This window comes from Buteo buteo, chromosome 32, assembly GCF_964188355.1.
Source record: "Buteo buteo chromosome 32, bButBut1.hap1.1, whole genome shotgun sequence".
NCBI lineage: Eukaryota > Metazoa > Chordata > Aves > Accipitriformes > Accipitridae > Buteo > Buteo buteo.
The window spans coordinates 278,085-290,580 of record NC_134202.1 but is presented as its reverse complement, the minus strand read 5'-3'; the positions used below and the strand labels follow the sequence as shown (position 1 = coordinate 290,580).

General features: G+C 75.7%; 1 protein-coding gene across 1 annotated transcript; it reads left to right on the top strand.

The window, feature by feature from the left end:
• Positions 1–522: 522 nt before the first annotated feature.
• On the top strand, positions 523–12,096 carry PRRC2A (proline rich coiled-coil 2A). The gene is given in 27 exon segments (XM_075019275.1): positions 523–794; positions 1,026–1,165; positions 1,284–1,458; positions 1,542–1,644; positions 1,741–1,813; positions 1,916–2,059; positions 2,163–2,281; positions 2,374–2,447; positions 2,539–2,678; positions 2,765–2,855; positions 3,154–3,340; positions 3,449–3,842; positions 4,403–4,626; positions 4,800–5,112; positions 5,947–6,145; positions 6,249–6,471; positions 6,474–7,037; positions 7,040–8,304; positions 8,922–9,178; positions 9,986–10,104; positions 10,205–10,322; positions 10,403–10,482; positions 10,597–10,811; positions 10,897–11,176; positions 11,273–11,459; positions 11,783–11,862; positions 12,027–12,096. Coding segments are annotated over 24 exon segments (5,616 nt in total). The 5' UTR covers positions 523–794; positions 1,026–1,059; the 3' UTR covers positions 11,426–11,459; positions 11,783–11,862; positions 12,027–12,096.
• Positions 12,097–12,496: the final 400 nt, after the last annotated feature.

Below are 12,496 nucleotides of genomic sequence, written 5' to 3'. Positions count from 1 at the left end.
CCCCCCAGTGCCCCCCAGTGCCCCCCCAATCCCCCCCAGTCCCCCCCAGTCCCCCCATTCCACCCCCCCGCGGGGGTCGCGGTGGGTGTGGCTCGGGTTGCCATGGGAACGGGGCGGGGCCTGGTTGCCGGAGGGGGGGGGGGGTGCCGCGGTCGCCATGGCGACGGCGGGAGGGTGGGGGCAAGGTTGCCACGGCGACGGGGAGCGACCGGACGCCCGGGTCCCCCCTCCCAGTTTGGAGGGAAACTGGGGGGAACTGGGAGCGCTGGGAGGGGGCGGGGCGAGCCCGCCTCCCATCCAATCCCCGCGCCGGCCCGCTCTGATTGGCCGAGCGGCGGGCGAGCCCCGCCTCCTCGCGCCGGCCCGCCGCGCCGCGTCGTGCCGGGATGACGTCGCCGGGAGGGCGTGGCCGCGGCGGAGGCGGGGCGCGGCGGGGCTGTTCTACCACCGGCTTGGGAGTCGGGGGGGGGGAGGGACGGACGACGGGGGGGACGGGGGAGGGGACGCGAAGGAGCGGCGCTTGGCCCCCCCCCGCCCCCCGCGCGCCGTGGTAGCGCCCGCCGGAGGAGGCGCGGCCTCGCTGCGTCGGCAGCCAATCCCCTGTCGGCCCCGCCCCGTCGCTGGCGAGGCCGTTGGGGCGCCGCGCATGCGCGCCGAGCCCGGGCGGCCGTTGGCGGTGGTTGGGGGGGGGGGGGTGAGCGCCCCGGAATCCGCCTCCATCCGCCGCCCGCCGCCCCCGTCCGCGCCCGCCGCCACCGCATCCGGACAGAGCGGAGCCCGCCCGGGGCGGACAGGTGGGTATCGACGCGGGAGGGGGGCGCGCCGGCCCGCCGGCGGCCGGATTAACATTCCCCCCCCCCCCCCCCCGCCTCCTCCGCCGCGGAGGCCGGCGGCGGCGCCCGCACCCGCCGCCATCTTGGGACCGGCGGCCTACCCCGCCCCCACCCCGCCGGTCTCACCCCCCCCCCCCCCCCATTCTCTCTTTCCCCGGTTTGACCCCCCCGTTTCTCTCTCCCCCACTCCAGGAGGGGCCACCGGCGCCGATGCGCGGGCAGCGCGATGAGCGATCGCCCGGCGGCGCGGGGCAGGGAGGGCCGGCGCTACGCCTGCCTCAGCCTGTGTGAGAGCTACCGCGGCCGGGCGCTGGAGAGCCCCAGAGCCCCCGGTACGGGGGGGCGAGAAGGTTAAGGGGGGTGGGGGTGTGCGTACCCCCCCCCCCGGGTCGGGGTCGGTGAGGTTGCCCCGCTTTACTCACCCCTTGTCGTGTCCCCCCCCCCCCGCAGCCGCCCCCCGCCATGGCCTGCAGAGCCTGGGGAAAGTGGCCGCCCGCCGCATGCCCCCCCCCGCCAACCTGCCCAGCCTGAAGGCCGAGAACAAAGGCAACGACCCCAACGTCTCCCTGGTCCCCAAGGACGGCTCAGGATGGGCCAGCAGGCAGGAGCCCCCCGACCCAAAGAGGTGAGGGGGTGAGGAACGGGGCGGGGGGGCTCAGGGGACCCCCCCGAACCCCCCTGACCCTCACACCCCCCCCCTCCCCGCAGTTCCGAGCCCTCAGCAGCTCCCCCGCCGCAGTCGCCGTCGCCGCCGGTTTCGCAGACGCCTGCGGCCGCCAGCCAAGCGAAACGGGCCCCGGCAGCCCCCGAGGTGGGTCTGGGGGCGGGGGAGGGGGCGGGGGGGGTCGCGGGGGGAGGGCCCTAGACCTCCCCTTTGACCACCCCCCCACACACCCCGTTTTCGCAGAACCCCCCCACGCCGGCAAGCGGGGCAAAGTCCTGGGCGCAGGCCAGCGGTACCCACGCTGCGCACGCAGATGGTGAGGCTGGGGGTGGCGGGGTGGGGGGGGGCTCCCCTCCTTGGTTTTGGGGGGGGACGCCAGCCCCCACGGGTGTCTGAGCCCCCCCTAACCCCCCACCAGGCGGGAAGGGCCCGATCCTGCCGGCGCGATTCTCTCGGGAGGAGTTTCCCACCCTGCAGGCGGCCGGAGACCCGGAGAGGGCCGGCCGAGAGCGGGACGCTGCCGACGCGTCGTCTGGGCCCGCACCGAGCCCCCGCCCCACCGGTGAGACGACACCACCACCCCCCCCCCCCCCAAACAAAAAGCTCCCACCACCCCCGCGATCTCTCCTCCGCAACACTGACCCCCCCCCCGTTTCCCCCGGCAGGCGGGAGCTGGCGGGACGGCGGCGGGCGAGGGGCCGAGGATCCGCCAACCGACGGGGGGGGGCTGCAGCCCGCCGGCCCCCCCCATTTCCCCCCTTATCGGGGGATGATGCCACCTTTTGTGAGTACAAGCGTTTTGGGGGGCTGGGGGGTCCCCGTTGATTGGGGAGGACCCCTTCTCTGACGTTGGCGTTCCCTCCTCCCCAAAAACAGATGTACCCCCCGTACCTCCCCTTCCCGCCGCCCTACGGGCCACAGGGGCCCTACCGCTACCCGGAGGCCCAGAGGTGAGCACGGGGGGGGTGGGCAGCGCTGGGTGTCCCCCCCCCACACCCCCCCCCCACGCCGCCGCTCACCCCTTCCCTGCCCCCTCCCTAGATTCCCACGGCTGGCGGGGCCCCGCGGCCCCCAGCCCCCCCAGCGGGGGAGCGAAGCTCCCGCTCGTCCCCCAGTGCTGAAGCAGGACGACCTGAAGGAGTTTGATGAGTTGGATCAGGAGAACGACGAGGGATGGGCCGGTAATGAGCTGGGGGGTCGGGGGGGGGGGGGGGCGCAGTGGGAAGTTCTGGGAGTCCCAGCACCCACACGGCCCCCCCCCCGCCAGGTGCCCACGAGGAGGTGGATTATACAGAGAAGCTGAAGTTCAGCGATGAAGAGGACGGGAAGGATTCGGACGAGGAGGCGGCCGAGGAGGGGTGAGCCCGGGGGCCCCCACGTTGGGGGGTGCCCCATAACCCCCCTCCCCCCCCAAGTGGCACCCCTAACCCCCCCCACGCCAGGGCTCTCGTTGTAACGTGCCCCTTTTTGCCACGGAGCACCCCACGAGTCTGCAGCGCTGTGGGGCATCGCCTGACACCCCATAGCCCCCCCCCCCACGCCGTGGGGCACCCCATAACACGCTGTACTTTGTTGTGGGGCATCCTGTGGCCCCCCACATGTTACGAGGCCCCCCATAACCCTCACATCTTTTTTATTTGTCCACCCCCCCCCCAGGAAGGAAAACGAAGCGTCCCCCTCCGGCGAAGCCAAGAAGCCCCCCAAGGAGGAGCCGCCCCCCAAATCCTCCCCCCCAGAGGGGCCCAAAGAGCCGCCGCCGCCTCCTGCCCCCCCAGCCCCCCAACCTCGCCCCCCGCCGCCGCCCCCCAACCGCGGCAGCTGGGCCCAGCCCAACGACTTCCCGGTGAGCGGGGCGGCCGCGGGGCAGGACGGGGAGCTGGGGGGCAGCCGTGGGGCGCCGGCCTGACCCCCGCCTCATCGTCTTCCTCCTCGTCGTCCCCCCCCCACCCAGGACGAGGACGAGGCGTGGCGGCAGCGGCGGCGCCAGTCCTCCTCGGAGATCTCGGCGGCGGTGGAGCGAGCGCGGCGGCGGCGGGAGGCGGAGGAGCGGCGGATGCAGGAGGAACGCCGCGCCGCCTGCGCCGAGAAGCTCAAGCGCTTGGATGAGCGATTCGGGGCCCCCGAACGACGACCGCGACACGACGTCCCGCGGCAGGGGCCCCCCCCCGCCACCGCCACCGCAGCGGCCGCCGTGACTGCCGCCGCCCCCCCAGAGCCCCCCGCCCTCCCCGCCGAGCCCCCCGCAGCCCCCCAGCCCCCCGAGGAGCAGCGGGAGGAAGAAGAGGAGGAGGAGGAGGAGGAGGAGCCCACCCCCAGTGGGGCTGGAGGAGCCCAGAGCGCAGCAGGTGGGGGGTGTTTGTGGAAGTGGGGGGCTGCCGCGTGGATTTTGTGGGGTGTTTGTGGAAGTGGGGGGCTGCCCCATGGATGTCGGGGGGTGTTTGTGGAAGTGGGGGGCTGCCGCGTGGATTTTGTGGGGTGTTTGTGGAAGTGGGGGGCTGCCCCGTGACTGGGTGCATTGGGGGCTGAGCCTGGGGGCTGCCCCATAGCACGTCGCCACAGATCGGGGGGGATTTGGGGGTCTCCGTCATGGGGGGCTGCCCAATGGTGGGGCTGGGGGTACCCCCCTCCTAGGGCTGGGCACGGTTGGGGGGGCTGGTTCTGGGGGGCAGCCCCACAGCACGTTTTTTATAACTGGGGGGTTTTGGGGCACCCTGGTTCAGGGGGAGCTGCCTTGTAGTACCTATTGCACAAAACAGGGGGATTTGGGGGGTCCTCATGCTCGGGGGGGGGGGGGACTGCCCCACTGCGGGTTCTACATTCGCCCCCCAGGTCGGGTCGTACCTGGGATCCCCCTCTTTTGCCCCCAGCCGCCCCCCCCCCCATTGACCCCCTTCTCTCCCCACAGCGGAGCCGCCGCCTCCCCCCGAGGCGCCCCAGGAGCCCCCCGAGGAGCCCCCCCTGCCGCCGCCCCCCGCCCCCCCGGCCGCCACCACTGCCGCTGCCCCCCCAAAGGGGGAACCCAAGGGGGAAGGGGGGGCACCCCCGCCCCGCCAGCCCCCCCCGGCCCAGCCGCTCTCCTACCCCAAGTACCAGAAGTCGCTGCCCCCCCGATTCCAGCGCCAGCAGCAGGTTGGGGGGGGCTGCGGGACAGGGAATGGGGGCGCTGGGAGGGGGGGTATTGGGGCCTGGGGGGCAGGGGGGTGCAGGGTGTGGGGCTGGGGGGGCATGGGGGGGGCCGTGGGGCTGGGCTGGGAGGGGGGCACCCCCCAAGACCCACATGTTCCCCCCCCCCCCCCCGCCAGGAACAGCTGCTGAAGCAGCAGCAGCAGTGGCAGCAGCAGCACGGGCCCCCCCCGGCGCCTCCCCCCGGCCCCCCCAGCCTGGGGGCCCTGGGGGCGGGGGTGCACCCCCCCGGCGGGGCACCCCCGGCCGCCCCCCCGCCGCCCCCCGGCCCCCCCAAAGCGCTGTTCGCCAGCTCCATGGGGCGGCCCCCCCCGCTGCCCCAGATGAACTTCGACCCGCGCTGGATGATGATCCCCCCCTACATGGACCCCCGCATGATGCAGGGCCGGCCCCCCCCCGTCGACTTCTACCCCCCCGGCGTCCACCCCTCCGGTAAGGGGGGGGGGCACCAGGCCCATTGCGTGGTTTTGGAGGGGGGGGGACACCAGTTCCATGGTGTTGGTTGGGGGGGTGGGTCCAGCCCCATAGTGGTACCGGGGGGGGGGGTCTCTGGCCCCACAGAGTAGTTTGGGGGGTCACCAGCCCCATAGTGTGGTTTTGGGGGGGGGGGCGCTGGCTTCATAGCATGGTTTTGAGGGGGGGGGCAGGAGTTTCATATGTTGGTCGGGGGGTGGTTGCAGCCCCTTAGTGGTACTGGGGGCGGTCTGTGGCCCCATAGCATGATTTGGGGGGGGGCACCAGCCCCATAGCGCAGTTTTGGAGGGGGGTACTGGCTTCAGGTGTTGGTTGGGGGGGGCTCAGCTCTCTAGTGCTACTGCGGGGGGGGTCTGTGGCCCCATGGAGTGGTTGGGGGGGGACACCAGCCCCATCACGTGGTTTTGGAGGGGGGGGGCACCAGTTCCATAGTGTCGGTTGGAGAGTGGGTTCAGCCCCATAGTGGTGCTGCGGGGGGGTCTCTGGCCCCAGGGAGCGGTTTTGGGGGGGTCTCTGGCCCCACAGTGCAGTTTGGGGGGGCCACCAGCCCCATAGAATGGCTGGGGGGGGTCTGTGGCCCTATAGCACAGCTTGGGGGGGTTGCAAGATCACTGGGAGGGGTGTCCAGGGCCTGTAGCACACAATGCTGGGGGGGGCGCTGGGAGTAGGGGGAGTCCTGGGGGGCCCATAGCACAGCCGGGGGGTGCCCCAGACCCCCACCCCCCTAGCAGGGCCGTGGGGCGCCCCACAGCTGCCCCCCTGACCCCCTTTTCCTGCCACCCCCCCCCCCAGGTCTGCTGCCGCGGGAGCGCTCGGACAGCGGGGGCTCGGGCTCGGAGCCCTTCGAGCGCCCCCCCCCGCTGCTGCGGGAGCGGGGGACCCCTCCGGGGGACCCCAAACTGCCGTGGGGGGGCGACACCTTTGCCCCCCCCGAACCGCGGGCCCTGCCCTCCCCCCTGCGGCCCCCCGAGGAGGACGAGAAGGGGCTCAGGTGAGTGGGGAAGGGGGTTGCTTTTTGGGGGGGGGGTTAGCGAGAGGGGCTGGGGGTGCCGGCCCCCCCCCCACTGACTCCCACCCCCCTGCCGCCCCCCCAGGAGCGAGACGCCCCCCGTCCGCCTGCGGGACCCCGGGGCTCCCCCCCCATACGCCGGCGCCTACCCGGCCTTTGCTGAAAATGGGGGGCCCCCCCCTCTGCACCGCTTCCCCCCCGGCGAGGAGCCCCCCCGGCCCGGCCCCCCCTGGCCCACCGGCCTGGCCCTGCCCCCCGCCGCCCCCCGCCCCGAACCCCCCGCCCAGGGGGAGGGGGGGCCCCCCCGGAGCCGCCCCCCCCCACCGCCAGCACCCCCCGGCCCCCCTTCAAGGAGGCCCCCAAAAAGCCGCCCGCCGCCGAGCCCCTCCAGCCCCCCAAGGAGGAGGCGCCGGCGGGGGCGGGGGGGCCCCCCAAGGAGGAGGGGGGGTCCCGGCGCCCCGAGCGGCCCCCCCGCCCCCCTCACGACCCCCACAAACCCCCCCGGGGTGGGGGCGGCCCGCGGACGGAGACCCGCTGGGGCCCCCGCCCCGCCGGCCCCCGCCGCCCCCCCCCCGAAGAACCCCCCGAGAAGCCCCCCCGCCGCGCCGGCCCCATCAAGAAGCCCCCCCCCAAAGACGAGGGGGGCCCGGCGGCGGAGGAGCCCCCCCGCCCCAAAGCCCCCGAGCCCCCCGCCAAAGACCCCCCCCGGCCCCCCAAGACCAAGCCGGCCCTCAACGGCGCCGGCCCCCCCCCCGCGAAGGACGGGGGGGCGGGGGGGGCGGCGGCGGCGGCGGGGGGGGGGTCCCCGTCCCGCCGGCGCCGCGAGGCCGCCTACGAGCGGGGGGGCGGCTTCGGGGGGCGGGGGCGCGCCCGGGGGGGCGAGGGGAGTACTTCGCCCGGGGCCGGGGCTTTCGGGGGGCTTACGGGGGGCGGGGGCGGGGGGCGGGGGGGGGCCGCGGCCGCAGCCGCGAGTTCCGCAGCTACCGGGGGGACCCCTTCTACCGGCCCGAGGAGGGGAAGGGGGCCGGGGGCGCCGGCCCCCCCCCGGCCCCCCCGGCCGCCCCCCAGCCGCCCCCCCCGCCGCCCCCGCCGCCCCCCCCGGCGCGGGGGGGCAGCGAGACCCGCAGCGAGGGCTCCGAGTACGAGGAGGTGCCCCCCCGGCGCCGCCAGCGCGGCTCCGAGACGGGCTCCGAGACCCTCGACAGCGACAAGGAGGCCCCCCCCGCCGGGCCGGCCCCCCCCGCCCCCGGCCTGCCCCCCCGCTTCCCCCCCCCGCCCCGCCTGGCCGAGCCCGGGGCCGGGGGGGGCCGCGGCCGCGTCTTCACCCCCCGGGGGGTGCCTTCGCGCCGCGGCCGAGGAGGAGGAGGAGGAGGGGGGGGGGCTGCGGCGGGCGGGCGGCCCCCCCCCGGCGGCTGGAGCCCCCCCGGCAAGAAGGCGGACGCCCCCGAGAAGGAGAAGGCGGCCGAGAGCCACGACCCCCCCAAGGGCGGGGGGGGCGGCGCGGAGCGGCCCCCCCGGCGGCGGCGGCACGGCCGAGCCCAGCAGCAGGACAAGCCCCCCCGCTTCCGCCGCCTGAAGCAGGAGCAGGCGGCCAGGCTGGGGGGGGCCGCCCCGCCGCCGCCCCCCCCGCCGCCGCCGCCGCCCCCCCCGGAGGAAGCGGGACCCCCCCCAGCCCGCGGGCGGCCCCCCCCCGGCGCCCGCTCCCCCGACCTCTCCAACCACAACTCGGACCAGGCCAACGAGGAGTGGGAGACGGCCTCGGAGAGCAGCGACGTGGGCGAGCGCCGGGGGGGGGCCGAGCGGGAGCCGGCCCCCGGGGGCCCCCCCGCGCAGAGCCCCCCCCCGGCTCGACCCCCCCCGGCCGAGCTCAGCCTGGCCCAGCGCAAGGAGCTCTCCAAGAGAAGCTTTTCCAGCCAACGGCCGGGGGCCGAGCGGCCGGGACGGCGGACCGGGGGGGCCGGGGGGGCCGGGACCCCCAACGGCAGCGGCGGCGGCGGCAGCAACCCCCCCCCCGGCAGCGGTGCGGGGGGGGGCGGCCGGAGCGGGGGCGGCCGAGGAGGAGGAGGAGGAGCGGGAGGAGCCGGGGGGGCCGGCGGCCGAGGAGGGGAGAAGAGGGGGTGGCCTTCGCCCAAAAACCGCAGGTGAGTTGGGGGGGGGGGGGGGGGGGAATGGGGTTGGGGGGGTCCTGGGGGGGGGGGTAAGTAGGTTTTTTGTCAGGGGGATAAATGGGGCTGGGGGGGTAGAACGGGGGGGGATAACTGGGAGGGGAAGGTGGCTGGGGGGGGAAACGGGGGGATAAATGGGGCTGGGGGGGGGAACAGGATAAATTGGGGGGGAAGGGGGTTGGGGGGGGAGAAATGGGGCTGGGGGGGGCGAACAGGATAATTGGGGGGGAAGGTGGCTGGGGGGGTAAAATGGGGGGATAAATGGGGCTGGGGGGGGGGAACAGGATAAATTGGGGGGAAGGGGGTTGGGGGGGAGAAATGGGGCTGGGGGGGGAACAGGATAAATTGGGGGGGAAGGGGTTGGGGGGGGAGAAATGGGGCTGGGGGGGTCTCCCGGGGGGTGTAGGAAGGTTCAGGGGGGGTCAGTTGGGTGTTGGGAGCCGCTGGGGGGGTTACGGGGGGGGGTTGGGGGAGACAGGGAGGGGGAAGTGGTGTTTTGGGGGAGTTCTGGGGGCTGACACTGGGCTGGGGGGGGTTGGGGGGGCTCGGGGCAGGGCAGGGACCCCCCCTCACCCCCTCTTCCCCCCCCCCAGCCGTAACGCGGAGGAGCCGACCCCGGGGCTGGCGCTGCCGCCCCCCCCCTCGGCCTCGGCCGTCTTCCGCCTGGACCGGGTGGTGCCCAGTGACCCGGGCGGGATCCGCCGCGCCCTCGCCCAGCTGGGGGCCCGGCCCCGCCCCGCCCCGCCCCACAGCAAGGGGGGGGGGCCCCCTGCCCCCGGCCTGCCCCCCTGCCCCCCCGCCCTGCCCCTGCCACCCTACGAGCCCCGCGGGACCCCCGGCCTCGGAGCAGGTACGACCCGGCGGTGACGGTGACGCGAGCGCGCGGCTGCCCCACGGCCGTCCCCCTTCTCTCCTGCCCCACGGCCGTCCCCCTTCTCCTCTCCTGCCCCACGGCAGTTCCCCTTCTCCTCTCCTGCCTCACGGCCGTCCCCGTTCTATTCTTCTGCCCCACGGCAGTCCCCCCTGATCTCCTGCCCCACGGCCGTCCCCCTTCTCTCCTGCCCCACGGCCGTCCCCCTTCTATTCTTCTGCCCCATAGCAGTCCCCCTTCTCCTCTCCTGCCCCACGGCAGTTCCCCTTCTCTCCTGCCCCACGGCCGTCCCCGTTCTCCTCTCCTGCCCCACGGCAGTTCCCCTTCTCCTCTCCTGCCCCATGGCCATCCCCGTTCTATTCTTCTGCCCCACGGCAGTCCCCCCTGATCTCCTGCCCCACAGCTCATCCTGCCCCACAGCAGTCCCCTTTTTATTCTTCTGCCCCACGGCAGTCCCCCTTCTATTCTTCTGCCCCATGGCAGTCCCCCCTTCTCCTCTCCTGCCCCACAGCAGTCCCCCCTTCTCCTCTCCTGCCCCACAGCTGCCCCACAGCGGTCCCCATTCACCTCTTCTGCCCCGTGGCTGCCCCACGGCAGTCCCTGTTCTTTTCTCCTGCCCCACGGCAGTCCCCCTTGTGCTCTCGTGCCCCCCAGCCGCCCCCCCTGCCCCACAACTACCTGCTGGCAGCCCCACGTCCCCCTCTTGCCCCCCAGCTCCCCTGGGGCTGCCCCCCCCCCCCCGCTCCCCTCCCACCCCACACCTTCGCCCCCCCCGTCTCCCCCCAGCCCCCGAGCCGCCCTTCCTGGAGCCGCCGGAGCCGCTGCGCCCCATGGCCGCCCTCCGCGACGTCCCCGTGGTCGGCGGCTTCTTGGCCAAGCGCCGCGAGCGGCCCCGCAAGCAGGAGGTGAGTTGCGGGGGGGTCCCTGAGGAGGGGGGGGGTGGTGGGGTGTCTTGCTCCCTGCCACCCCCCACACTGACCCCACCCCCCGCTGCCCCCCCCCCAGGACCCCCTGGGCTGCCCCGGCTTTGGGGACCCCAAGCAGGACGGGCCGGGGGAGCCGCGGGGGAGGACGGGCCCGGCCGAGGGGCTGAGCCCCCACATCTGGAACCGCCTGCAGACCAGTAAGGCACTGGGAAGGTACTGGGGGGGGGGGGGGACACGTACAGAGCCCCTCCCCTCACCCCTTGTCCTTCCCTCTCAGGTGCCGCCCGAAAGCCTTTCGCCCCCGGCCAGGCCTGGATCGAGCCCCTCGGCGCCTTCGAGGACGTGGCCAGCACCGAGGTGAGGCTGGGGGGGGGGTGGGGTGGGGCAGGGGGGGGGGCCCAGCCCCGCTTTGGGGGTCCCCTCACCCCCTGACGGCCCCTCCCTCGATTTTGCGCCCCCCCCCCCCCCCAGATGAGCCAGTCGGACAGCGGCGTGGAGCTGAGCGGGGACTCGCAGTCGTCCTCGGCCGCCTGCAGCCAGCGCAGCTCCCCCGACGGGGGGCTTAAAGCCCCAGCCCCCCCCCCCGCCGCGGGGGGGGGCAGCCGGGACGGCGGGCAGCCGGGCCCCCCCCTCCCCGAGGGGCCCAAGGAGCAGAGACGCCGCCTGCCCCCCGCGAGGACAAGAAGGTACCGGGGAGACCCCAAAAATGGGGGGGGGGGGGGGGGTGGTGTCAGACCCCCCTCCTCACCCGCCCCCCCCCCCCCCGCCCAGGTCTGCACCCCCCCCGCGGCCCCCCCGGACCCCATCGGCACCGAGCGCTCCCAGCGCGCCGAGAAAGCCAAAGCCCCCCCCGAGGAACCGGGCCGGGGGGCCCGGACGTCGGCGTTCCCCGGGGGGGGGCCAGACACTTGGGTCCCCCCACCCACCACCACGGGGGCGACGGGGGGGCCGGAAGCCTGGGCGCCCCCCCCCGAGAGCGACTCCCGTCGCCGCGGCAGCGCCGTGGGGAAGAATGAGAAGGAGGCGCTGCCCCCCCCCCGCCACCGAGGGGGTAAGGGGGCAGCGGGGTTTTGGGGCGGGGGGGGGGGATTTGGGGGGGCCCGCACACCGGGGTTCACTCTGTCGTGTCTGTGTGTGTGTGTCCCAGCTCGACGCTGCCCCCCGGGACTGGGAGGTGCTGCCCGGGGGGGGCCCCCAGCCCCACGGCGGCCCCGAGGCCCCCCCAGCCCGGCCCCCCGAGCCCAAAGGCCCGGCTCCCCCCCGGGGACCCCCCCGGACCCGGCCAGCGCCTCTACCCTGAGCTCTTCTACGGCGGGGCCGGCGCCGTGGGTCAGGTATGGGGCCGGGGGGGGGGTGGGGGGGTGTGGGGCGAGTCTGGGCTCCTGGCGGCACTTGGGGGGCAGTTACGGGGGCGGGGGGGGGGGTGCTGGGGGTCTTGGGTAGCAGGTATGGGGGGCGGGGGGCAGGTCGCGGGTGTTGGGGGGGGGGGTGCTGGGGCGGGGCACGCGGCAGGTCAGGGGAGCTGGAAATACGTGTTTTTGGGGGGGGGGGGGGGCAGTGCACGGCCCCAGCGTCACTTGTGGGGCGGAGAGGGGCCCCCTGGGGACACTTGTGGGTCACGGTGGGGCTGACCCCCCCCTGCTCTCCCCCCCCCCAGGTCCCCAGCACCCCCGTGGAGTCCCAGCTGGGCACCGGCAGCAGCTTCCGCCCAGGGACCCCCTCCCTGAACCCCTACAGGTAGGGGGGGCCACGCCCCACACCCCCGCCCCCGCAGCCCCGCCCGCCCCGCAGCGGCGTGGGGCTGACCCCCCCCCCCCCCCTCGGCTGGATGGGGGGGGGGGTGGGTGTTGGGGGGCGACACCCTCTGCGACCCCCCTCCCCATTTTTGCCCCCCCCCCCAGGCCGGTGTTCGTGGCGGGGGCGGGGCTCCCCCCCCTCCCCCTCAAGGGCCCCTTCGTGGAGTTCCCGCCCATGGGGGGGCCCGACCTGGCCAAGCTGGGGGGGGGCCGGGGGGCTGCTCTACCCCCCCGCCCCCCCTTCCTCTACAGCCCCCCCTTCTGCCCCGACCCCCCCCTGCTCCAGGTGAGGGGCGGGGCTGCGAGGGGGCGGGATTTTCAGAGAGGCGGGAGGGCGGGGTTTTTTGGAGGGGCGGGGCTACAGGGGGGGGCTGTGGCGCTGGGTTGGGAAATGGGTGATGGCAGCGGTGGGCGGGGCAGTGGGAGGCGGGGCTGGGGGTGGGCGGGGCTGTAGGTAAAGGGGGCGGCTACGGTGGGTGGGGGGTGGAGTAGTGGGCGGGGCTAGGGCAGCAGTGGGCGGGGAGATGGGCGGGGCGGTTGCTGGGCAGGACAACCCCATGTGGGGATGGGGGGGG